The sequence below is a fragment of the Enhydra lutris genome, unplaced genomic scaffold (genome assembly GCF_002288905.1).
Source record: "Enhydra lutris kenyoni isolate GAN:26980312 unplaced genomic scaffold, ASM228890v2 scaffoldscaffold68, whole genome shotgun sequence".
In the NCBI taxonomy this organism is placed as follows: domain Eukaryota; kingdom Metazoa; phylum Chordata; class Mammalia; order Carnivora; family Mustelidae; genus Enhydra; species Enhydra lutris.
Genome location: NW_019154152.1, coordinates 13,273,974 through 13,299,786, shown reverse-complemented (window position 1 = coordinate 13,299,786; position 25,813 = coordinate 13,273,974). Strand labels below are relative to the sequence as shown.

General features: G+C 46.5%; 2 protein-coding genes across 2 annotated transcripts; both read left to right on the top strand.

The window, feature by feature from the left end:
* The first annotated feature begins 753 nt into the window (after positions 1-753).
* LOC111159508 (lipoyl(octanoyl) transferase 2) lies at positions 754-2,834 on the top strand. The gene is made up of 2 exons (XM_022522031.1): positions 754-1,219; positions 1,761-2,834. Exons 1-2 carry the CDS (start codon positions 754-756, stop codon positions 1,988-1,990), a joined length of 696 nt encoding a protein of 231 aa, XP_022377739.1. The 3' UTR covers positions 1,991-2,834.
* Positions 2,835-20,498: 17,664 nt separating this feature from the next.
* On the top strand, positions 20,499-24,820 carry LOC111159579 (potassium voltage-gated channel subfamily E regulatory subunit 3). The gene is made up of 2 exons (XM_022522110.1): positions 20,499-20,656; positions 24,122-24,820. Exon 2 carries the CDS (start codon positions 24,162-24,164, stop codon positions 24,459-24,461), a length of 300 nt encoding a protein of 99 aa, XP_022377818.1. The 5' UTR covers positions 20,499-20,656; positions 24,122-24,161; the 3' UTR covers positions 24,462-24,820.
* Positions 24,821-25,813: the final 993 nt, after the last annotated feature.

Genomic DNA, 25,813 nt, shown 5'->3' with positions numbered 1-25,813 from the left:
ATGACAATCTGAAACAACAGAATGGATACTGTGGTGCAGCTCCACCCTCAGGACCCAGCCGGTCATTCCCCCAGCTTCTGATAGTAGGCTGCTTGTGGCTCATAATTCTTCTCTGGGAATTGCCTTCCACAGAAGTTGCCTTGCCGAGAGTTACAGATAGAGCCTCTATCACAGCTCAGTGATAGGAATGAAAACTTCTGGCCCGTTCTTTAATTCGGAATAACTCTTAAAGGTCATCCCCGGTTCAGAGCATTCTTTGAGATAGGTTGAGGCCTCTACAGCAACTGTTTCAGGTTAACTTCTCCCGCTGCGAATCCTGGTTCCATCACTCTTAACAGCTTCCCATCATAACTTTCTGCACGTTCACCTCCTTTTCGCTCTCTTCCTCGGGTAATTCCACCCAGGACACACATTACCCTATTTTATATTCTTTTCCTAACAGTTTTCAGTATGTGAGATAACCTTATTTATTTAATGCTTTAATACTTGCTTATTGTCTGCAATTAGACTGTAAGCTTCCCAGCACAGACTTTTCCCGCCATACACTGTGCACCACTGTATCAAGCGCCCACTGGTTGTTGAATGAGTGGAAGAGACACACCTGATACTGGGTCTTGGGCCGACAATCTCTCTATAGCCTGCGACCAGCGCTTAGGAGCGGCCACTGGGGACGTGCCTCTGAGTCCCCGCCCCTTCTGTCTTGCTTCCAGCCCAGGCAGGGGGCGGGACCTCGCAGATTCCCCCGCTGAAGCTATGCGGCAACCAGCGGTACGCCTGGTGCGGCTGGGCCGGCTACCCTACAACGAGCTGCTGGCCCTGCAGGAGCGCTGGTTGCGGCGGCTGCAGGCCGAGCCAGGCACTGAGGCCCTGTCAGGGACTGAGGCGGGCGCACTCCTGCTCTGCGAGCCCGCGGGGCCCGTCTACACGTCCGGGCTGCGCGGGGGCCTGACGCCGGAGGAGACGGCGCGGCTGCGGGCTCTGGGCGCCGAGGTACGCACCACAGGCCGCGGCGGCCTGGCCACCTTCCACGGCCCAGGCCAGCTGCTCTGCCACCCAGTCCTAGACCTGAGACGCCTGGGCCTGCGCCTGCGCACCCACGTAGCGGCGCTGGAGGACTGCGCCGTGCGCCTGTGCGAGTTCCAGAACTTGCGGGGCGCCCGCGGCCGGCCTCCGCCCTACACCGGCGTCTGGCTCGGGGAGCGCAAGATCTGCGCAATAGGTTAGTGCGGTGGGCCGGGGGCGGGGCTTGGTGGGACTGGACCAATGTAGAGGAGAGCAAACTTGGGCTGGGCGGAAGTGTATCTGGCGCGGGCTTTGAATCAGAACTACCAGCTGCGTTTGATGTTTTAAGCTTTCTCACTGATCTCATATTCGCAGCCTTCAGGAGGGCCCTCAGTGGTTATCCCATCCAACATTCATCTTTTCGAGAAGTGAATTGCCAGGTTACTTCCAATGAGTCACAATGCCTGGACGATAATGGAGTTTGGTAATCTTAAAAAAAAAAAAATTTTTTTTTTTTTAAAGCAGCAGAATCTCTGTTAAAAGACATTTTCTGGAATCTCCATAATAAGTGCAGGAGCTGTGGAGCCACACACCCCTCCCCAGCCTCCCCCCCCCTCCACATCCATGCCCAAGCTCTTGGGTGGCTCAGAAACAAAGCTGGAAAACCAGTGATGGAGGCCAATTCCTTCATCAGACTGAGGGGGATCCTGAAGCCTGCGAAGGGTATCTACTCTGAGGCCCTTTTTCTTGTCTTGCAGGAGTCCGCTGTGGAAGGCACATCACATCCCACGGCCTGGCTCTGAACTGTTCTACAGACCTTGTGTGGTTTGATCACATTGTCCCCTGCGGGCTGGTTGGGACAGGTGTCACCTCTCTGAGTGAGGAGCTCCAAAGGCATGTCACTGTGGATGAAGTAATACCACCTTTCCTTGATGCCTTTAAAGAGACCTACAAGTGCACGTTGATCTCAGAAAACAGCTCCAACTGATGAGTGTTCATGTTATCACAGCTGGGAGGTCCTGCTTGAAAAGCACCCAGACTGACTTGGGAGTCACTGAAACCCAGATTCTAGAGTTGGCCCTGTCATTCATTCACTATGAGACTATGAGCGAAGTATGAGCTCTTAACCATTGTTTCCCTATGTCTGCTGGCTTATTTATATCTTCTCACCTACCTCAGATATGGTAGATGCAAAAACATTATGAAAAGCAACACATGATGTATAAATGGAAGACATTAGCACTACTATTGACCCCCCATTTTCTCAGCTTAGAGAAACTCAGATATAGAGAATCAGTTTTCAAGTATTTACCACTTTCTAAATAATGTATTTAATTTGGTGATTCTGGGCTCTAATTCCTTTGATTTTGGGGGGAATCATATCTCTAGATAGCCCAGGTGAAAGTGATATGGTGGGGAGCTTTCCGCAATAAAAGGAAAAGGGAAAGGAATCTTTAAAGAATAAAATGGGATCTTGACTTCCTGCATTGGATTGCCAAGCCTGATAGCTATTTTTAGTTAGGTAACCTGAGCCAGACCAGAGGCCAGGAAAAGACAAGAATAATTTCTCACACTGTACAAATGCCAAAGGTAGAAGTAAGTTTTCCTTAAGTGAGATCTCTAAATTTATAAGGCTGTGTATTAACTACTCATTGCTATGTAACAAATCACCCCAAAACTTAATGACTTAAAACAATAAACATTATCTCATATATTCTGTGGGTCAGGTATTTGGGAAAAGCTTAGCTGGGTGATTTCTGGGTTGAGATCTCTCATGAGGTGTAGTTAAGATGTCTGCAGGATCAACTGTCATCTGAAGGTTTGACTGGGAATAGAGGCTCTGTTTCTAAGATGGTTCACTCTGCCTCGTTGGTACTGGTTGATGATGGGGCCTGTGTTCCTCACCATGTGGGCCACTCCATAGAGCTACTTGTTCCCCCAGAGCAACTGATGCCAGAAGAGATAAGGTGGAAGCCACAAAGTCTTTTAACAGAGCCTTGGAAGTTACACAGTCATTTCTACCATTTCCCAGTAGATGAACCCGACTCAGTGTGAAAGGGACTACACAGGGTGAGGGAAAGTGAAGATCATCAGGGACCATCTTCGAAACTGGCCAACATAGGCAGTTACGGTGGAAAGATCCTTGAATGAAAGTCAGGTGACCCAGGCTTCAGTCCCAGCTCTTTGGGCAAGTCATTTACCTCTCCGGGCTTCAGTTTCCCCTATATAAGCACTGTCCAATAGAAATATAACATGAGCCACACTGTAATTTTGCTTTTACAGTAGCCACATAAAAAAAGGAAAAATAAACAGGTTGACATTAATAACACTGTAATTAACCTAATATAAAGATGTTTTACATTCTTTTTTTTTTATTTATTTATTTGACAGACAGAGATCACAAGCAGGCAGAGAGAGAGGAGGAAGCAGGCTCCTTGCCGAGCAGAGAGCCCGATGCGGGGCTCGATCCCAGGACCCTGAGATCATGACCTGAGCCGAAGGCAGCGGCTTAACCCACTGAGCCACCCAGGCGCCCCGATGTTTTACATTCTTTTCTCCATGCCATATCTAGATATTCAGTGTGTATTTTCCTTGTAGCTCATCTCATTTTGGAATTTTCACACTTCAGAAGTTCAGTAGCCACATGTGGCCAGTGGCTACCACATTGCAAAGCGCAGCTTTAGGCAATGTATCTGAAGACCTGAGCTTCCAGGGTCCTATGGCCCCATTGGCTTCTAGAAGAAAGGTGAGTCTTCCCACTTCTGAGGTTTGATGTTTAACTCTGCACACAATTTTTATCAGTTATTCAAGCTGGAATGGACTTTGGAGGTATATACCTGCCTCCTCATTGTACAGAGATGAAACCAAGACTTGGGAAGAAACTTATTCAAGGAACACAGAGAGTCAATCACAAAGCCAGGATTGGGTGCCAGATATAAGCCCATTCTCATGTTCTTTTCCTGCTGTGCACATTGACTTAGCACTCAGGACAGTATGATTTATAAGTCATGAACACTTGGTCAATATTAGTTGATTGGTGGTTTGTCCACCCATTATTTACCCATATCCCTTTTCTTTTGTTTTCCCTCTATGGAGCCAACAGTGCTATTGTAGGAATGTGGGGGGTGGATAGTAGTTGATAATTACTTTGCAGTATTATTGCCAAAAAGGGAAATAATTATTCCAGGAAAAGTGAGTTAGATTCTCATGGTTGGAAGGCTGTGCACAGTGTTGCTCCCCATCTAGTGTTCAACTACCCTCTCTAGCAATGCTCATAAAGTGACTATACAGGCTCGTCTTGAATTCCTCCAGAGACTGGGAAAGAAACATTTATTCAGCACTTATTTTTAGTACCAGGTACTGTGTTAGCCCTCTTAAGTACATTGTCTCAGTCAGCAGCCTGTCCCATGTTTCTGGAACACTGGGAATCATTCTACATGGTGTAATGACTGAGTTATCTGATCTTCCTGAGCCTTCATTTCATTAGTCCCAAGGCTTGGCACAGAATATACATCAGGAAATATATGCTAACTATTAATGTGGTTCACCAGATATTTCAGGCAGGACTGTACTGCGTGACTCCCTTGTGGTTGGTAGGGGCCAAGCAACTTGTTCTGATCAATGAGTTATGAATGGAGGTGACATACCATTTCTGAGCTGGAGCACTGAATTGCTGGTGTCAGGCCCCTTGGGGTTTCTCTTTCCCTCTGGAAGGGTGACCAACAGGACAATGTCACACACTCTAACGGGAGCCTTGGATTTCCAGGCATCCTGGAAGAGCCAAGCCTCCAAGAACAGGTGGACTGTGGGTCACCAGAGCCAGGAGGATGCAGAGCAGAAGGCCAGGAGTCCGGCGGAGGCCAGGCCCATGGGATCAGGTCAGGCGGCCGCTGTGGGTTCCTGGCTCCTCTTCCTGCCTGGACAGAGCCCACTTCCAGTTTCCCACAAGGGCCCTTCCTCAAGGAAGGAAGCTGAGCTTATGAAGAAGGATTTTTAACACCCTGGTTTTCCTATCTCCAGAAGGCCTCTTCTTGTTTGTACAGAATCTCTTCCTCATAAATAAACAGATTGTCCAGGGTGTGCTACATAGGTGCTAAATGTAAGGACGTGACCAGCCACAGTGACTGGTTCGGCATCTCGTTCCTCTGGTGACGCTGGCAGGAAGCCACAGGGAGCCAGCTCCAGCAGCGTGTCTAGATGTAACTTCTTGCAAAAATCCTCTCTCCAAAAGCCCTGTGGAAATCAGATATTTCCAGTCTAAATCTGATTCTTCTTTTTACCAAATTACAATTTACCATACATATAATCATATCATATTATAGTATCTATAAAATTTAAAAATAAAACGCTTGTACTCCCACCTGACAACAAATCCCCTACATTTGTGTATCATTGGTGCTTGATCACAAACATATATTTTAAGTACTTGTCATTATTATGTGGATAAAATTACGTATCTTCTTTTAAACTAAACCTAATATTACATACATTTTCCCACATTGCTACATAATCTTTACAATTATATTTTTGAATGTCTTAATTTTGTTTTTATTTCTTTTAAAACTTAGAATTCAAGGTTTTTCTAAATATAGGTAATGCAAATTAAAAAGGTACAAAATGGTAGCATTGAAATGTAATTTTGCTCCTATTCTTTTCCCCTGTAAACTCAGTTTCTTTTTCCTGGAGGCCCAAGTGATAGTAAATTGTTTTTTATACACTTCAGAGATATTTTATGCATATATAAGCATGCATGATTATATACATTTTTTCATCTATTAACATACTATACTCATAGCATTGCACTTTGGAGGTTGTTTCAGATTAGTACATAAAGAGAATCCTCATTTTTAAAAATGACTGCAGAGAGGGGTGCCTGGGTGGCTCAGTAATTAAGCATCTGCTTTCGGCTCAGGTTTTGATCCCAGGGTTCTGAGACCGAGTCCCACATCCGGCTCCTTCCCCAGTGGGAAGCCTGCTTCTCCCTCTCCCACTCCCCCTGCTTGTGTTCCTGTTCTGTCCCTCTCTCTCTGTCAAATAAATAAATTAAATCTTTTTATTTTTTTTATTTTTTTTAAGATTTTATTTATTTATTTGACAGACGGAGAGGCAGGCAGAGAGAGAGAGAGGGACGCAGGCTCCCTGCTGAGCAGAGAGCCCGATGTGGGACTCTATCCCAGGATCCTGAGATCATGACCTGAGCCGAAGGCAGCGGCTTAACCCACTGAGCCACCCAGGCACCCAAATTAAATCTTTTTAAAAAATGATTATAGGGCGCCTGTCAAATGAATAAAATCTTTAAAATCTTTTAAAAAATCTTTAAAAAAATGACTATAAAGTATTCCATTCAGTGGATTTCTTATGATTTATTTAGCTATTTCCCTATTGAAGTCATTTAGGTTATTACTAACCTTTTGCTTTTACAAGCAAGGCTGCAGTGAAAATTCTGTGTGTGTGTGTGTGTGTGTGTGTGTGTGTGTGTGTGTGTTACATCATACATGGTGAATACAAGGTTGCATCTTTAGAAATGATTTTCTGAGTCAAAGGATATGCGCATTTTTATTTTATTTTATTTTTTAAAAGATTTTATTTATTTATTTGACAGAGAGAAAGAGATCACAAGTAGGCAGAGAGGCAGGCAGAGAGAGGGGGAAGCAGGCCCCCTGCCGAGCAGAGATCCCGATGTGGAGCTCGATCTCAGGACCCTGAGATCATAACCTGAGCCAAGGCAGAGACATAACCCACTGAGCCACCCAGGTGCTCCATGTGCATTTTATTTTAATAGATACTGTCATATTGCCTTCCATAAAAGTTACACCAATTTATATTCCCATCAATATAATGTAAAAGGGAGATGCCTGAATTTTTAATGCTCCAGCATCTTAGATTTTTTTTTTCATTTTTTAAGTTGTTTGATATAAAATCTTTTTAACATACAACAGTGAACCCCATTTATCCATCAGGCAGCTAAAGCAATCATCAACTGATGGCCAATCTTAATTTGTTTAAACTGGGAAGTACTTCTGGCTTACTCCCTGGATTATTGTGAAGCAAATCACAGAAACCATATTATTTCATCCATAAATACCTCAGTATGTATTCCCCAAAGATAAGGGCTCAAAAAAATACTTCAATATCAACAAATATTCAGTTAGTATTCAGATTTTTCTGTTTGCTGAACTTCCTCTTTTTTTTTTTTTTTTTCCACAGTTGGTTTGTTCAAATCAGGATTCAAATACTGGATTTGGTTCACATGTCTCATAAATGTCTCCTTAGTCTCTTCACCTATAGATTCCTCCCACAACCTTTTTTTTTTTTTTCTTTTAAGCTTTTTTCCCCTGTGTTTCCTGAAGCTTGAAAGATAAAGCCTGACACGTGATACTATTTGGCAAGTCAGCTTCATAAGTGCTGGTGTGTTCTTAAGGCATGCAGTATCTTTGTGTTTTTTTTCTTTTTCATGATGATTTTTTCCCTAGATTCATTATTTGGTTAGGGAGTTACAAAATTTAATACTCTGATTCTGATACGCTTCTTCACTTACTAGCTGGAGTATGTTGATATAACTCAACACAACCAATAGCATCAGTGTTATTGGTATTTTAATTGTTTTATAGTTTTGTTCATATTCAATAAAAGTTTGTATTGAATAAAAAATTATCTATATAAAATATTTGCTCTTATAGTTGCATTAGATTTTATACCAAGTTAAATTTGAACATATTTAGATTGCCAGCTTTGAGTACCTCAATAATTTTTGAGGAATCCATATATTATTCAAATTCAAGAGACACTGATATAAGGCTAAAGTGTTATATTTTTGTAATACCTAAATCGTGGGTTTTTCTAAGCCCGACACTGTTTGTTTGTGTTTGAACCTAGTACGCAGCATGTAAAAGGAAGCAAATTTCATATCTATGTTGTTACGAAGCGTTCCCTATCGCCTCCACATTGGTTCTTTTGTTGACAGACATCAGTATCCAGTCTGTGTTGTGCTCATTGTGGCCATGCTCAGGCAGCCTTCCATTTCTACAGAATTCCGATTGTTAGACAGTTATTCCTCCTCCTAAACTGAAACCCGCCTCCAACACGTCAAAACCCTGCCCTCCTGCGATGCCTTCTCTGAGAGTCCTTTCCTGGCCATGTCCTACCTATATCCCCCTCTAATAGCAGTGACCACACTGTGTTATAATTACTTTGTTCCACATCTGACACTGTCCAGACTGTGAGCTCTCCAGGCAGGGACTGTAGCGGCATCCTCTGTGGCCTCTTCAGGCCCAGCCTAGGGCCTCACACAAAAGAGGTACCCAGAAATGGCCTGTTGGGCCAGCAAATGAATTCTATTCCAGAAGTGGTCTCTTCTTCAAGTTTAACTTTCCTGATTCTTCTGTTTTTCACATAACATGGCTCCAGACTCCACAACTCTGCCCTCATCTCGATAGGCTCTAACTGGCTACCATGCCTTTAATCTGTGTTACTGGGAATTGAAGATAACATGACTGGTTTGGGATGGCCAGTGTGAGGTGTGTCCACTTGCGCTGGGCCCTGAGGACACAGAAGAGGACACAGGGACTTCCTCCCTGTCTTCAAGGAGCTCACAGCTTTGTGGAGGAGACATACTATAAATAAAATCCATAATAAACTGTTACAAGTACCATCAGAGAAGTTTGCACAGAGTACTATGGAAACATAAAAGTAAAGGTGAGAAATCATAAAAGAGAGGAGGGGCAGAAAAGGCTCAAGGTGACGCTGAATTAGAAGGCCAGGCTGAGTTTTTGACAGCGCACTGGAAGATCAGAGCTGGCAGAGGCCCCAGAGATCAGACAACCTACCCCTTTCTGTGTCCAGGAGGAAACAGCCCCAAGTGGTTCCCCTTAGCTCCCACTAAGGGGTTCCTGCAGGAACCAGAATTAGAATCCAGAATGTCTGCAGACACCCTGTAAACATATCAGGGGGGAGGATGCAGCATTCCCCTCAGAGAAGAGAGAGGAGAGAAAAGAAGGGGTGAGGGATCTCAGAAGACAGAGAAGGGTGGGGATCACGATCAGAGCTTGGACTATAGGATTTCAGATTTGTGGGATGCAAGGGATGTCAGAGCCCATCTAGAAGACTTCTCTGATAGCACAGCTCTCCCAGCCCAGCCCAGCCCAACGCAGCCTGTTACACTCCCTGTGAGTAGAGATCTAGGAACTGTGACTCCCCATCCCCAAGCACACTTGAATCTTCTCTCTGGGATCCATAGGGCATATCTACTCCCACTGCCCCAGATATGGGAGACATGCTCACAGCACACTTAATCCCCTCTTCTCACTTTCCCTTGGCTAGGAATCTCTGGGTGCCTTCTCCCTCCTCTCTGTCTGCCCAAATCAGGGTGTTCTCCAAGGCCCACTTGTTTCAACTTGTACAACTATTTACCCCACTTCCACTAAAAACATCCATATTTTCCTTAGGGAATCACATCCCCATCAACTTTAAGTTTATGCATTATTTTTCATTAAGGTATAATTGGCATATAACATCATGTTAGTTTCAGGCATAAAACATAAAGATTCAATATTTACATACATTGCAATGCAATCACCACAGTAAGTCTAGTTAATACCTTCCATAGTTATAAAATTTTTTTCTTGTGATGAGAACTTTTAGTATCTACTCTCAGCAACTTTCAAATATGCAGCACACTGTTAGTAACTGTAGTCACCATGCTGTCTATTACGTCCCCATGACTTGTTTATTTTATAACTGGAAGTTTGTACTTTTTGATCACCTTCCCCCATCTCTCCCACCCAAGTTTTTGCAGTTTGAATAAAGATGATGCCCCTGTCAGGTTCTTTCCCTGGCTTTCCCTGTTCTTTGCCTGTGATGGGTGCAGCGATGGCCACTGGGCCTCTTTCAGGACAATAAGAGTCAGACCCAGACTTCTGCCAGGAGGGCTGTGGGGGAAAGAAGCTCTTCCTAACGGTTTTACAGACAGGTTAGAGTGTATACATGAAATTGCAGGCAACCATCTTGTTACCACAAAGTGGGACCCTGCCTCTGAATGGAGCAACAAGCCCAAAGATGCAAAGAGGAAGCTTCCTGAAGACATCATCTAAGTTCCTGGATCAAACCATGCCTGATGCCAACCCTCTGAGTTTTGTAATTCCATGAGCCAATAAATTCCTTTTTCTACTTAAGTCAGTTTGAGTTGGGTTTTCTGCCTGTTGCAACTAAGATTCCTGATTGAGACTTACTTCCTCTGCAAATCTTAGTCCTCATTTATCCTTTCTTCAGCCTTCCCATATCCTTATTGTTGAAGATCATAAGATTCAAAAGTCCATATTTACAACACTATGAACACACATACCCTCATTAATAGTCATTCTTTATGAAACACTTGCTATATAGTCATTCTTTACAAAACACTAGGTACCAGGTGAAGCATTTTATAAATAATATCTTATGGTAATCCACAGATGTAGCTATTTTTAATTGCCATTCTACAGATAAGGAAACTAAGATTCAGAGAAGGTAGGCTCTCATTCCTCTGTCGGACCACAGAGGCAGTGTTCTAGACCACTTGCTTCCCAGGACGTAGCATGTGTGAGGGGGAGGTGGGGAGAAGATGCCATGGAGATCTTTAGTCTCCTGACACCACACCATCCCACCCTTGCTATCCCCTCTTCCAGGTGTCTTTTCACAGCTCTGTGCTGCTTGTAGGGGCAGGAGAAAGGTGACGCTCAGAACAAGAAGAGAAAGCGTTCTGACAGGCCAAGAGAAGACAAATCACAGAAGTACATGCTGCTGGTGAGTAATAGAATAAGACAGGATGTGACCATTAAGCTTTCTCTGTGTTTCATGCTGTATTTTCCTTGGTGACTTGGGCTTTTAACACTATCAACAGACACAATCTGTGCTCATCCTACCTCCCAACCCTTCTCCCCCTACTTACTAGGCAGACATGGAGTTACATCCTGTGTGTTCTGTGGTGAAAAAGGCACACCTGGTCTGTTCTCTTGGAGTGCTCACACTCTGATGGGAAAGGCAGACCCCAAGTCCATACACAGGTAAACCAAAGAGCACGTGGAGTTCTCTGAAGAAAACAAACAGGAAACTGGAGGGGTGATGGTTCCATTTACTGAGAGAATGAAGACTTAGGGGAGCCAGGGAAGGAAGTCAAGGGTCCCAGTCCCCATGTATCATTCAGAGATGTCAGGTACATAGTCAGATATGGGAGTCTAATGCTCAGAGGAGAGGTCTGGCTTAGAGGTTGAAAAAGCATCCGGTTAGCCTTCCAGCCTCTTGGGTTCTTTCTTTCTTTCTTTCTTTTTTTTTTTTAAAGATTTATTTATTTATTTGAGAGAGAGAGCACATGGGGTGGGGGGGAGGGGGAAGGAGAGTGGAAAAGGAAGAGAGAGACTTTCAAGCAGACTCCCTGCTGAGCACAGAGGACAGAGCTCATGAAGGGCTTGATCTCACCACCCTGAGATCACATCTAAGCTGAACCCAAGACTCGGATGTTTTCATCCACTGTGCCACCCAGGCAGCCCCCAGGCTCTCCCAGGTTTCATCTCTTCTTGAAAGTTTTCCCTCATAACATAATTCCTAAGGAATTTCACGACATCCATTCATCCATCCGTCCATTCATTCATTAAATCATTCAACACATTCTCAGTAAGGTCTACTGTGGGCAGACTTTGTATTGCCCTAGCATCCTCTAGGAGCCAATCTTCTAGGTGTGGAGTCAACAAATAAAGTAGACAATTAAATAACAAACAAACAAACAAATAAAGTAGACAATTACAACACAGACTGGTAAGTGCTGTGTTCAGGGGAAGAGCAATGGGCCTAGGCAGATGGGTCAGCCTGGGGCCTACAAGAAGCAGATGGCCATCTCAGGCCAGTAATTTGAGGAGGCTCTATTCACAGAGGTGGGCAGGGAGTAGGGAAACCACAAGGGATAGATCACAATGTACCCTGGAGCTGGAAACATTTCAACATCATTACCTCCCCAGGCCTGGAGAGGAGAAGGAAGGGGTGGTCCCAGGAACATGGAAACAGGGAGCACTCTGACATGGGGCTGATAGACAGAAGCTGGGAGCCTCAGTTGAGGCAGGTAGCAAGAGAAAAAATAGCAAAAGGTTTTTGTTTTTGTTTTTTAAGTTAACTATATCAGATGATGTTAGGTGTTACTGAAAAACAAGGCAGAAAAGGGAGTTAGGGAGGGCAGTGGAAGGAGGGCAGCGGAAGGGAGGGATTACAATTTGTAAATTAAATGGTCAGAGAAGACCTCAGCAAGAAGAGGCACTTAAGTAAAGACTTGAAGGAGCTGTATCTCCAGGTGAATCTTCCCCTGACCCCTTCAGTCATCCCACCCCACTCCCCTGCCCATCCTGTCCTAAGGTCAGGGCCTTGTCTCCAACGTTTTTGTATTAGAGGTCCCTGAAGATCTGTCTCAGACTTTGGTCTCCTTGGGACAGGAATCCTGTTCCACCCTTTCTTTTCTCACCTAATAACAACAGGAGCTGTCATTTATGAAGCACATATGTCATGCTGGGCTCAGCTCTGGGCCCATTACACACACTGGGTCATCTAAGCCTTGTAGCAAATCTGCAAGGCACAGATAAAGAAAATGAGTCATCTCAGTCCACTTTCCAAGAACCCCTTAGCCAGCTGGCTTCCCTAACAGGGTTTCTGCTCCATCCTCACTCCAGAGAAAGGGAAGTGGAGAACAGGCCTTAAGTTTCTTTCTTTCCTTTTTTTTTTTTTTTTTTTTTTAGATTGTATTTATTTATTTGACAGAGAGAGAGAGATCACAAGTAGGCAGAGAGGCAGGCAGAGAGGGCGGGGGGAAGCAGGCTCCCCACTGAGCAGAGAGCATGATGCAGGGCTCGATCCCAGGACCCTGAGATCATGACCTGAGCCGAACGAAGGCAGAGGCTTAACCCACTGAGCCACCCAGGTGCCCCAGGCCTTAAGTTTCTGAAGGACAGAAAAGGGGAATAGAAATTAGGCATGTACTTTGTGTCTCCAGTGAACACAAGGACCAAATGGTAGAAGTAACTAGGAGGCAGTTTTTGTTAAAACACGAAAACGTCCTAATAATCAGTGCCTTGGCTGCCTTGGAAGGAATGAGCTCCTTGTCACTAAGGGTGTACAAGAGAAACTGGACAATATCATGTCAAAATGGAATATAGAGGATGTTTAGGTAAGGGATTTGACCAGATAACTCTAAGAGTCCTTCCAACTTAGGTTCCATCACTAAATGACTCTAGAATTCTAAGACAGTGTGATTCAAAGACTAGGATTCTAAATCCCTATCTTCAAAGAACTCACAATCTAATAAATGAGGTGGGCAAATAGTTACTTTTGATAACTGTAGTAAATAATCCTATAGAGGAAATGCAGGGCCCTGGGCAGCAGCCCTACCTGAGCTGGGGCTGGTTCCTCAAGGCTGATCTTAAGAAGCACTGGCATCAGAATCATTTGGGAATCTTGCTTGCTTGCTTGCTTTCCTTCTTCCCTCCCTTCCTCCTTCCTCTATTCCTCCCTCTTTTTCTCTTTCTTTCTTTCCTTCCTTTCTTTTCTTTCCTTCCTCCCTCCCTACCTCCCTTTTTCTCCCTCCCTCCTTCTCTTTCTTTCTTTCTCCTCCTCTCTTCCTTCCTTTCTTTGTTCTAATGTTTACACTCCATTCCAGATCTCCTGCATCAGAACCTCTGGAGCGGGACCCAAAAGTCTACTTTACCAGAATGAGCTCTGAGGTGATTTCTAGGCAGACTGAAATTTGATTCTTCATGCCCAGAGTCAGGATGACTTCCTTGAGAGGTGATTAATCAGACTGAGAAAAAGGAGTAGGTGGGTCAAAATATGCAACCACAGAAAAACAGGGAAGTAATGTGTTTTGATAAAGAATAGCAATCTTCTATAGTGTTCTCTCCATGCAGTGGGTCTTTTTAAAATGATAGCACCTCTTAAATATAATCTGAGATTCTGTGATAAGGGTATGTGCCTCAGATCTCCTGGAACAGATCATTGTTTGCAAGGGAGCAAGAGCTGGCCTCAGTTTATTATTAATTATGCCAAGGTGGGAGGCTGTTGAAAAGGATTCTGATAAGCACTCCCACAGAGTCCCAGAGAGGCTGCTCCTGGCCACTGTCCACTCCTCTGCCTACAGCCCCCAGCCCTCATTCCCCAACTGCCCCTGGCTACTTCTCTTTTCTGGAGCCTGCAGTGTCACCAGCAAGAAAGCAAGAGTGTGGGGAGGGCCTGGTGGCCAGAAAGTGCAGGGTGTTCTGGGGCAGGGACCAGTGGAGGTAAGGCTGGACAACAGTCGTCCTGGCATATGAGAGCTGTTGAGACTTGGAAGGAGGGGACACTGCTGGGGTGAAAGACAGAAAGTGGCACAGTGAATTCTGAGTTGGAGCTCTGCCACTGACTTTTGTGGGGAGCCTGGGCAAGTCCCTTCCCCAGACTGGGCCTCTGCATTCCTGTCTGGAAGAGACAGTTTGTGTTAGAAGCAGATGACTTCTCCAGTGACCATCGGCTTTAATATTTTGGATTCTACAATCCACCCGACCCAACCCATCACCGTACAAAGCATACAGGCAGGACCTTGACCCATTTTACAGCGAGGAAGCTGCGGCCCAGGGAGGAGCATTGATTTGCCCAACACCACACAGCCACTTAGGAGCAAAGCCAGATTCCACCGGCACCCAACGCTCAGCCTGGCGTTTGGGAGATCAGTCTCATGCTGGGCAAGCTGAAGCAAAGTGAGAGGCACTCGGTCTCCGGTCCAGGAAGCAGGCGCTGCAGGGTACGGAAGGGTCGGAGCCCACGCCGCGTGAGGCCAAGTAACTGGGCGGAGGCGCCCGAAGCCAGCCTGGGGAGAAGTGGGTGTGCTGGGGGCCGGGCGCGGCCGTGGGAGGAGGCGCCCTGGGGAAGGTTAAAGGGAGCGGAGCGCGGGTCGGGGCGCAGAGCCGAGGGGACTCGGGCTGTGTGTGGACAGGTAGACGGAACGCGGAGGGCAGCTGTGCGGGGGGCACCGAGGAGCACAGGGGGCGGGGTCCTACCGAGAGACGGGCGCCCCTCGGAGTCTTGCCGAGAGGCAGGTAAGGCGCACTCGCAGGGCCGGGAGGGTGGGCTGCAGCCGGGAATAGAAGTCAGAGGTCTTCCCGCCTCCCTTGGGAACACCGACGGGACGTGGGGGGCGGCTCCCATACGGAGCTGGACCTCCCCAGAACCGAGCTGCAGGAATCCCGGGGCCCCACTTGGGAGTACCAGGAGCCCAGCTGAAGACCCGGGGGGCTTGCACCAGCACCCGCGGGCCCTGGGACGGCGGCTGGAAAGCTCTTTCCACGTCCACAGATAGGCATGCGAACACCGGAGGGGCCGCAGCGAATGCACACGCAGAAACGGCCCCCGGGGACCCCACGCGGTCTTCTTGTTTGGCCAGAGCTGCTTGCTCCGTGGAGCCGACGTGCCCTTTCGCTACTGCATTGTGCCCCGAGCCTCAAGACCCCTAAAGACACCCTCTGTTGCTAATAACAGAGGTCTAGGTTGGGAGTCAGGAGAGTGGGTTCTAGTTTATAGGTTGTGTAAACCTGTGCAGGTCCCCTACCGGCTGTATGCCTTGAACTTTCTTTTCCTGGGTCACCACTTGTAAAATGGGCTTCTTGGTCCTGTTGCCTGCACACTTCGTGGGACATGAGGGGAAAGGGGTCTGGACCTGGGATGCTCTTATCTAGAAAGTAGATGAGTTCAGACAGGCCCTTGTAGGAGGGCCCATAAAGAGCATCTCCTCCTATTCCTCCAACCCACTCTTCACCAATTTGCATGTGGGGTGGCTGAGGCCCAGGGGGGAGATAGCTTGCCCAGGGACACACCAGGACCCTGAGAGAAGCAGAAGGAACCCAAGTCTCCTTACTTCTAGTGCACGGCTCTCTCCACTTCACCTATAAAGGTGCATTATAAATGTGTAAGTTCCTCATTATCTCCTAGCATCCATCCACTTTGCTGGTTCCAAATGGAGCAGATCCCTGCTTGAGACATAGAAATGGCTTTCAGATTTTCTCGACTCCTTAAGATGATAACCAGCAACCTTCTTCATCCCTCACAACCTCCACACATCTCAAAACACATTTCTCTCCATAAACTGAATGGGTGGGTGCTCCAGATACCTACCAAGAGAGAGGTAAGACAAAACCCCCAACTTACTGATGGGGAACATGAGGCCCAGAGTGGAGAAGTGACTTAACCAAGATATATGGCTAGACATGGCCTAATAGGAGCATGTCTCTTGATTCCAGTTCTGGTGTGTTCTCCATCAGCCACAGGACTACTGAATGGTACTGCTAAATAGAAGGGGACTATAGAGCTGATCAGAGTATGAGAAACAAGGAAAGCTTTTTAAAAAAAATTTTTTTTTAAGATTTATTTATTTATTTTAGAGAGAGAGAGAAAAAACATGAGCAGGAGGGGCAGAGGGAGAGGGAGAAAGAATCTCAAGCAGACTCTGTGCTGTGTGCGGAGCCTGAGGGGGGGCTCATTTCATGACCCTGAGGTTAGGACCTGAGCTGAAACTAAGAGTCAGATGCTTAACCAACTGCACCACCCAGGCACCCCAGGGAAGGCTCTTGAAGGAGGAAAGTATGTCTGAGAATCAAGAAGAGTCATAAGAACCTGCTGACTTCTCCCAAGAAAAGAAAGCCAAAGGGAGGAGGGAGGGGCAACATAGGGATGGTTGTTCTCGGTAATCTAGAGGTGGGGTTGGGAAATAGAAAAGGAAATGCAGTGCTTGAGGTCACATAGCCAAGCATACAGCCAAGATTGGAACCATCAAAGGCACACATGAAAGGCAAGATCACAGGCTGGGTGATTGGGAATTGGACTGTTTGTGTGCTATGGGTGGGTGTGTGAGGCCACACCCTGGGTAGGTACACAGGGAAGAGGGTGGCAAAACCACTGCTAGTGTTTTGGGGCCAAGAATGTTTGCCCTTTGGATTCAATGGGGTTCAGGTCCAGGAAACATCTGGGCTTCCAAAGAAGGCTTAGAATTCCTCCTCCTCTGAGTCACTTCTCCACCTAACCAAGATGGCTTCTTTTCTTTGAGTCTCCCCTTTCCCAAACCAAATGGTATCTGTTTCTGCTCTTGAAGTTGCTTTTTAAGTACTTACTATAAACCATTTTCATGAATGTGTATGTGTGTGCTGGATGGGGGATGGTCTAATAAGAAGAGGCATTGATTCATATGTTCTTGAGTGCCTACTATGTGCTCAGGCCCAGGGAATAAAGAAATGTATGAGGTACAGGTCCTTGCCCTCACACCTCACAGAACATGGTTTAACCTACATATTTGTAGGTATCAATACCCACACACACACACACACTTTCAGTACAGTCCAGTGTTCAAATAGGGTTTTATGCAAAGTACTTTAGGAATAGACAAGAGGGAGAGACTAACTGGTTAGGGAGTGGGGAGGGAAGGGGGGTTGTCTCAGGAGAGGGTCTACAGAGGTGACATTGGAGCTGTGTCTTGAAGGATAAATAGGAGTTCACGGGAAGATAAAAAGAGGAAAGGGATTCCTCTGCCTAAGAAAACAGCATAAACAAAGGCAAAAAGTGTGCAAGTGCAAGGAATGTTTGGAGAATGGCCTCTAGTTCAGTATCATGTGGCCCAGGGTACTGGGGACAGCTGTGGTGAGATGGGGCTAGAGGCAGGGTCACACCCAAAGAAGCTTAAATGACAATTTGAGGAGGCTAGATTGTCCTCCAGGCAACAGGGAACTAAAAGTAGAAAGGTCTGTGGATGGGATACCTGTTTGTGGTCCTGGCTCTACCCCTGGACTGAGGCCTTGTGCAGGCGATTTCCTCAAGATGGGGGTGCTCTACTTTGCTCTGGTTGAATGTGGTTTGTACCAACAACATGATTATTAAGATCCCTTCCAGTCAAATTTTACTCCTGTGTCTCCTTCCAACTCTGTGCTAAGGTCCATTCCTTTAATTCCTCTCCCACTCCACTGCTCCCCAGTCAATGGTAGTGATAAGTCCACCTGAGGGAACAATGGCAAAATTGTGTGGTCCCAGGGGTTGTCTTTGGATCCCCCCTATTTTCTTTGTGTGAACTCCCCCCTTGCCTCTCTTTACTACATTCCCAGGCACTTAAAACATTCATTCTGAAAGAGTAGCTGAAACAGAGCAGTGTGGAACCAAAAGAACCAATGGTGGAGTTTCTCTTTTCCCCAGAGAAACCTGAAGGAAAACCTAAGATGCCCAGTTCATCCTTCAAATCACAGCTTTACACCTCCACCCCAACTTGGACACCTGTGAGTTCAAGTCAAGAACATTCAGGGATGGGGCACCTGGCTGGCTCAGCTGATAAAGCATTCGACTCTTGATCTCAGGGTCATGAGTTCAAGCCCCACATTGGGCATAGAGCCTACTTTAAAAAAAAAAAAAAAAAAAAGAAAAGAACATTCAGGAGGAACCTGTTAACGTGCAAGAAATAGCAACAGAGTGTAGAGGAAGAGAGTGCTCCTGGCTTGTTTGGGGTAACAGGAGTGTGTCTGGAGCAGAAAGGACCATAGGAGATGAGATTATAAAGGAAGGTTAATTCCTCCTCCCACATGCCAACTCCCCCACCCCACCCCACCCCCGCCACCACAGCCCTTACCAGATCCTTGATTGGTGAGAATATGGAGTTCGAGGACCTGATACCCCAGAACACAAGGAGACTGTGTTCAGTGTGATGCACAACTCAGACGCCAGCGAATGTTACCATTGGTAGTGGAAAAAGCACCCATATGGCACGTGCCCCCAAGTCCTGGTTCTCATTGGAGTTCTGCCCTTCACCGGCCCTGCCATTCTGGGCAAATCACCTTTCCTTCTGGAGCTTCCGTTTCCCTGTCTACAAAATGGAGCAGCTGGCCTAGAATCTAGATTCTAAATAATCTTTAAAATCTCTTTCTGTGTGGTCAGTGACTATTCTCCTTCCTTCTTAACCGGCCTATCTTCTGTTTCAAGTTAGGAACTCTTCAGAGCAGAGCTCCATCTCCCACCATTATGAACTTTATAATCAGTGACTTATCTTGATGAGTGCAGCCAAGGAGCACAGAAAGAGGAACAAAATTCTCAGTGAGGCCAACAGCAATCCTTGGACCTAGAGGTGGTGCAAAGAGAATCAACCTGTCCCTTTATCAGCTCTCTGTCTCTCCTGACCCAGCAGGATGCCCCTGTGCCCAGGCCCTCATTCCTAACCCCACCCAGCACCTACAGTGGCTTCTTTGCCTCTCCTGCCAGAACCACAAACATCCGGGTCTATCCAGAGAGGCTCCTGGAGGATCTGAGGGATGAACGGTTTCATGAACCTCTACTCCACTCAGTGAACCCCACCTCAGAGCCCCCCACCCCCCACACTATCCCTCCACCCCCACTTTCTGCACAGAGTCTGCCTTCTTCCCTGGCTACATCACCCAGGTAGATGGGCTGTTAAGAGGACAAATGAACAAGTCAACCATTTTGGCTCTCTGTTTATCTAGGCAGGAATATTCAGTGCAACTTGGTCCTGGGGTTCAGCTACATCTTAATCTGTGAGAACAAAGTCGGCAGCCTTCTCTATCTTGTGATTTAGGGGCTCTAGAAAGACCCCAAAATGCCTCTTCCACCAAACTATCCAACCTCCCATAACCTCACAATGTGGTTTTGTGATCTGTACCCTCGTGGGGGTGTTAGAGCTGACTTTACCAGATTATGTAGATAAAACCCCTTCATTTTATAGATGCGGACGGAGGTGGAGGCCCAGAAAAGGGAAGTCACATGTCCTACGTCACACAAGTAGCCGCTGAACCAAGACAGCTCTTTAGGTTTCCATTTCCTTCACTATAAGATGAAGGAGATTAACTAGAGGTTAGACCAGATGGACTCTGAAGGTCCTGCCCACCTCTGCTTTGCAGAAATTAAACTGCCTCCCCATCTGTGCCATTTTCTTCTTTAATTGTCACAATGAGCTGCCCTACCGATAGCACTGATGCTGTAACTGTGTTTTACCCAGTCTGTCCGAATAGGTTCATTGGGGACATCATTGTATCGACCCCACGGCCAGCTGCCATTCTGCCCACACACATCGTTCCCTTGGGTCTCAGGCTCTTTCAACCTTTCAGAGGCTTCTGCTAAGATACCTATACCCTTGGGACAAGGAATATTTGAGTCTGCACTATTGGCTGGTCCCTGAGCACCAGTCCACCTGTTAAACCGAGGCTTCTCATAAAGTCACCCAGTAGAGACGTTGCAGGCCTGGAATTGAGGGACAGCAATCAGATGTCCCTTGGCCATGGCACAGTTCCTGTAACTGCTACTCTAGACTGGCCAGACCCAGCTGCTGCAGGGAGGGGAAGGGGAAATGGGAGGGGGTTAGCAACCACAGCAAGGCTATTGCACAACACTTGGGGCCCCAGCCTTGGGAGATCCACCCTGGTTCTGAAGAGTTTTCTGGGCGTCTGATTCCTTCCTTTCCTGCCTTGTCCCCTGCTTTCCAACTCTGGGCCTTCCCAGCTCCCAAAGTCAATACTGAGACCTGAGATGTGTCCAGAGACACCCTGAAGAGGCTGAGGGACTGAGGAGCCCGGAGGCACCCACAGGAAGATTCCTGAAGCTGACTTGGAGCCACAGAGGATCTGCCTGTTATTTGGTGAGTCTTCCACATTCAGGTTGCCCTTCCTCTGCCCTGTCAGTTAAAAGTACCTTGTAAGGATATCTAAGAAAACTGGTAACAGGGACTGTTCTGGGAAAGAGGCCTGGACCCCTGGGAACGGGGAGACTTCATCTTCATTGTATGTAGTGTGTCTATGTATTTACTTCTCAAAAATGGAGAATAGAGGCACCTGGGTGGCTCAATGGGTTAAGCCTCTGCCTTTAGCTCAGGTCATGATCCCAGGGTTCTGGGATCGAGCCCCGAATCGGGCTCTCTGCTCAGCGGGATGCCTGCTTCCCCGCACCCCCCCCCGCCCGCCTGCCTCTCTGCCTATCTGTCTCTGTCAAATAAATAAATAAAAATTTTTAAAAAAATGGAGAATAGGCTGGGGTGCCTGGGTGGCTCAGTGGGTTAAGTCTCTGCCTTCGGCTCAGGTCATGATCTCAGAGTCCTGGGATTGAGCCCCGCATCAGGCTATCTGCTCAGCAGGGAGCCTGCTTCCCCCACTTTCTGCCTGCTGCTCTGCCTACTTGTGATCTCTGTCAAACAAACAAATAAAATCTTTTAAATTTTTTTTAAAAAATGGAGAATAGAGTTCAAACATTTTTTTCACCATAATAAAACTGTATGCTCAAGCTAGCCTGGAGGAAGGCAGGGCAGGGATGATGTTGTTTTTAATTGTGGTAGGAAAAAAATACATAAAATTTACCCTAGTGACCAGTTTTAAATATACAAGTCAGTAGTATTAACTGTATTTATATTATTGTGCAACAAATCTCTAGAACTGCTTCATCTTGCAAAACTGAAACTCTGTACCCGTTGAACAACTTCTGATGATAATCATTCTGACAGATGAGGAAACTAAAGCCCACACAGGGCAATAAGGCCATTTCTTTCAAAGTGGGCTCCTTCAGGCATCCCATCTGTCTGTTAATCTCCCTGTAAAACTGTCCGAGACCTCTTCATCCCTAAATGTTTCCCCACATGCCTCTCACATCTCACATCGCTTCCCACCCCCACCTTGTCATCCCTGGGGCCCCAGCTCCAGACTCTGTGTCTTCTACCTGAACTATTTTCAAGACCCTTGTCACCAGCCTTCCTGCCTCCGTTCTTGCTCCCTCCAATCCACATAGCAGCCAGAGTGTCCTTTCAAAGCACAAATCTTTTATCATTGTATCCCCTTTTAAAATACTGCTCCATGGGGCGCCTGGATGGCTCAGTGGGTTAAAGCCTCTGCCTCTGGCTCAGGTCATGATCCCAGGGTCCTGGGATGGAGCCCCGCATCCGCATGGGGCTCTCTGCTCTGCAGGGAGCCTGCTTTCCTTCCTCTTTCTCTGCCTTCCTCTCTGCCTACTTGTGATCTCTGTCTGTTAAATAAATAAATAAAATCTTTAAAAAAAATAAAATAAAATACTGCTCCATGGCTCTTCCCTAGCTACAGGATAAAGTTCCAACTCTGCAGCCTGGCACTCAAGGCTGTCCATGACCTTATTCAGGGCAGCGTCTCTATCCCATGTCCCATCTTATCCTTCCACACATCTTACACTCCAACCCCTTTATGCTATTTTCTCTTCTTCTAAACATTTCTTTTTGTCATTCTTGTTCACCTCTTTGCTTTTCTTACCTTCTCTACTTCAAAAAAACCCTTCAACGTCCAGTTCAGATGCCTCTGTCACTGTGACACTCTCTGAGCCCTGATCAGAATTTGTCCCTTCTTTCTCTAAGCCCCAGTAGTCCCTGATCAGTTTCCTGCAGTATAGATCACCTGGCAATGTGTCCCTAACTGCAGAGACTGGGTCTGAGCCTCCCTAAGCTCCCAGCATGAGGCCTGCCCAAGAGTGGGTCTCCGTAAATGATGACTGGCTGTATGATCAGTTGAGCCATTAATTTATTGTGCTGCTGTTACTTCCCATAGGCTGATATGAGGGAAGCAGAAGGCAGAAATTTCTTACCTGACAAGTGGGGTGGTAGATGAGAATCTTTGCTTCCTGGATCTTAAGTCCATGAGCCCTTGTTATCTTCCCTTCCTCCATCCAGACAAGGTAGTCCCAGCACCAAATCGCAGGGAGCCCCAAAGGCCTTGTATGAAAGATAGGACAGTCCTGGATGATTGCTGTATTTTTTAGATTCTTTGCTCCCAACTTCTATATTCATAGAGTTGTTCATAAATACTAATCATGGGGGCGCCTGGGTGGCTCAGTGGGTTAAGCCGCTGCCTTCGGCTCAGGTCATGATCTCAGAGTCCTGGGATCGAGCCCTGCATCGGGCTCTCTGCTCAGCGGGGAGCCTGCTTCCTGCTCTCTCTCTGCCTGCCTCTCTGCCTGCTTGTGATCTCTCTGTCAAATAAATAAATAAAATCTTTAAAAAAAATGACATAAGTAGAAGTCTGAAAAATAAATAAATAAATAAATAAATACTAATCATGGTCATAGCTGTCATCTTTTCTGGGGAAGAGACCATATGGTTAAGAGTCAAGTTTGTTAACTGGTTGACTGACAACTCTACCTGGATACAGGAGGGCTTTGGAACTGGTCAGTGAACACTTGAGTGTTTGGCCTATGGAGAAGCCCCTGAAGTAGCCATCTTTACTGGAGCCCGCTGAGGGAAGAACACCCAGCCAGTCACAAGGTAGACTCTGGGGAAGCACAACAGCCAGCCAGTTTCAGGGTAGTCCCCTAGACTTGAGGGAGAGACTCAGTCCTGCTGACCAGGAGCATGTGGTCTGCTTATCAATAACAAGAAAATAGCCACACATTGCCTTATCTGTAATTGCTGGCCAAAAGAGAAGGCTGTGCTGGTAAAACTTGTGGAGTATGGTTAAGGGGTAGGGAGCACTCAGGGCACCTGGTTGGCTCAGTTGGTTAATCTGCCTTTGGCTCAGGTCATGATCTCAGAGTCCTGGGATCAAGCCCCACATTGTGCTCCCCGCTTCTCCTCTGCCTCTTGCCCCCTCTCATGTTCTCTTTCTCTCAAATAAATAAATAAAATCTTTTAAAAAGGTCGGGGGGTGGGGTAGGGAGCACCATTGAAATCTTCCAGAAAGAAGTAAGTGTGGATCCTTGCTTAAAGGGAATGACATAGTTTTTCAATACAAGGCTGTTTTTGGATATTTTATATGCTATAGACTAAAAATCTCTGAGAGAAAGGAGAAGAAACATTTCAATGATTTATAAAATCAAAAAAAAATTCATATGGGTTACAGTGGTCAAGGAAGGCTTTATTCCACAAGTATATGCTGAGCATCTGCTGAGTGCTGTCTTAAGTGCTTGTATAAAGCAGTTAGTAGAGCAGACATGCTCTTTGCCTTCATCGACCTTACCACCTAGTGGAGAAGACAGACAAGTAAACAAGTAGGTAGAATAAACTGTGACGTTGGGATTTTAGTTGGGTCTGAAGGGGTCGGGAGGCAATTCAAGCCACAGGTGACAGAAGCCATCTCCTCTCTCTTTTCTGTCACAACAGAGCATCCTCCACTTCTTTGCCCATTTGGATCCCTGTTGCTATGGAGACCACCAACGGGACCGAGACCTGGTACGAGAGCCTGCATGCAGTGCTGAAGGCTCTAAATGCCACTATTCACAGCAACTTGCTCTGCCGGACAGGGCCAGACAGCCTGCCTGAGGGGCGGAGGGCCAACATACCTGGCCGTGATGACAACTCCTACATGTACATTCTCTTCGTCATGTTTCTATTTGCTGCCACCGTGGGCAGCCTCATCCTGGGATATACCCGCTCCCGCAAAGTGGACAAGCGCAGTGACCCCTACCACGTGTACATCAAGAACCGTGTGTCTATGATCTGAGGCTAGCGGGCCGGGAAGGGCAGCATATCAAGACACCAGAACTCAGTTATGGACCACATCAAGCCTCAGTGTCCCCATCTGTAAGATGAATGAGAAACAGTTCTAAGGGAGATCATCATTAGGGTGGGAGGAGAAGGGCTGGCAGACCTGGGCCTTATGGATAAAGACTTTTTTTCCCCCAGTAAGGGTAGACTTTAGACAATGGGAGCCCCGTGAACAAATATATAGAAGTAGCAAAAGATAATAACCAATAATTGGCCCAGTGGCTGGAGTACTGGGGTTTAGGGGCTAGAGGCTGGAGGAAGGAGAAAAGGAAATTGTAGCAATGGGAGATGAAACAGGAAGATGCACTGAGGACACATTTTTTTAAAATTTTTTATTTTTTATAAACATATATTTTTATCCCCAGGGGTACAGGTCTGTGAATCGCCAGGTTTACACACTTCACAGCACATACCCTCCCCAATGTCCATAACCCCACCTCCCTCTCCCAACCCCCCTCCCCGAGGACACATTTTTTAAAAAAAGATTTTATGTATTTGAAAGAGAGGCAGAGACAGAGCACAAGCAGGGGGAAGGGGCAGAGAGGGGAGGGGAGAAGCAGGCTCCCCACTGAGCAGGGAGCCTGACCCCGGCTGGATCCCAGGACCCTGAGATCATGACCCCAGCCAAAAGCAGATGTTTACCGGACTTAGCCACCCAGGTGCTCCTGAGGACACATTTTTTTGATGTGTTATCTTCAACGACCATGAAGAGCAGCAGTGATTACTGCATCACAGATAAGAATCTGAGTAAGGTGACTTATTTATATTTGTTCACATTTTATGTGTTCCAAGATATTTAACATTTGTGATTTTCCCCCCTGTGAGGGAAGCAAAGTAAGTACAATTCTGGCCGTTTGGGCAAGAGCAGGACCATAGGACTGGAACCTAGGAACTCTGGTTTCCTTGCCTACCGCTTTTCAAAACTGCGCCACACAGGACAGGATCCAGGCCTGAAATGTCTGCAATTCTGGGGGCCCTCCTTAAGAAAAATAATTCAAAAACATCCTCCTTTTGCAAATGACAAACACACATCACCATGTGGATACATGACTAGGACCCCTCCTAAGATCCTAAGGAGTGATGTGTTTCAGCTCCATGGGTCATGTGCCTCTCCGGCCGTGTGACGGCGCCCTTCCCAGCCACATCTCCAGTCATTCCCTCTAACACAGCCTCTTCTGATATGATGAAGTTCTGTGAGAAGTTTTCTGATACCAAATTGTAATCTTCTTCTACAAGATTACCATCACATCTAGAAGATTACAAAATTAAAAGGAGGTTTTGCAAGGCAGGTATCCATCTGGTTCAGTG

Bases quoted from the DNA above. Each gene is read 5' to 3' on its own strand.
- LOC111159508 (XM_022522031.1), top strand. From the start codon at position 754: ATGCGGCAACCAGCGGTACGCCTGGTGCGGCTGGGCCGGCTACCCTAC. The intron at 1,220-1,760 runs GTTAGTGCGGTG...CTTGTCTTGCAG, and splicing joins GCGCAAGATCTGCGCAATAG to GAGTCCGCTGTGGAAGGCAC.
- LOC111159579 (XM_022522110.1), top strand. From the start codon at position 24,162: ATGGAGACCACCAACGGGACCGAGACCTGGTACGAGAGCCTGCATGCA.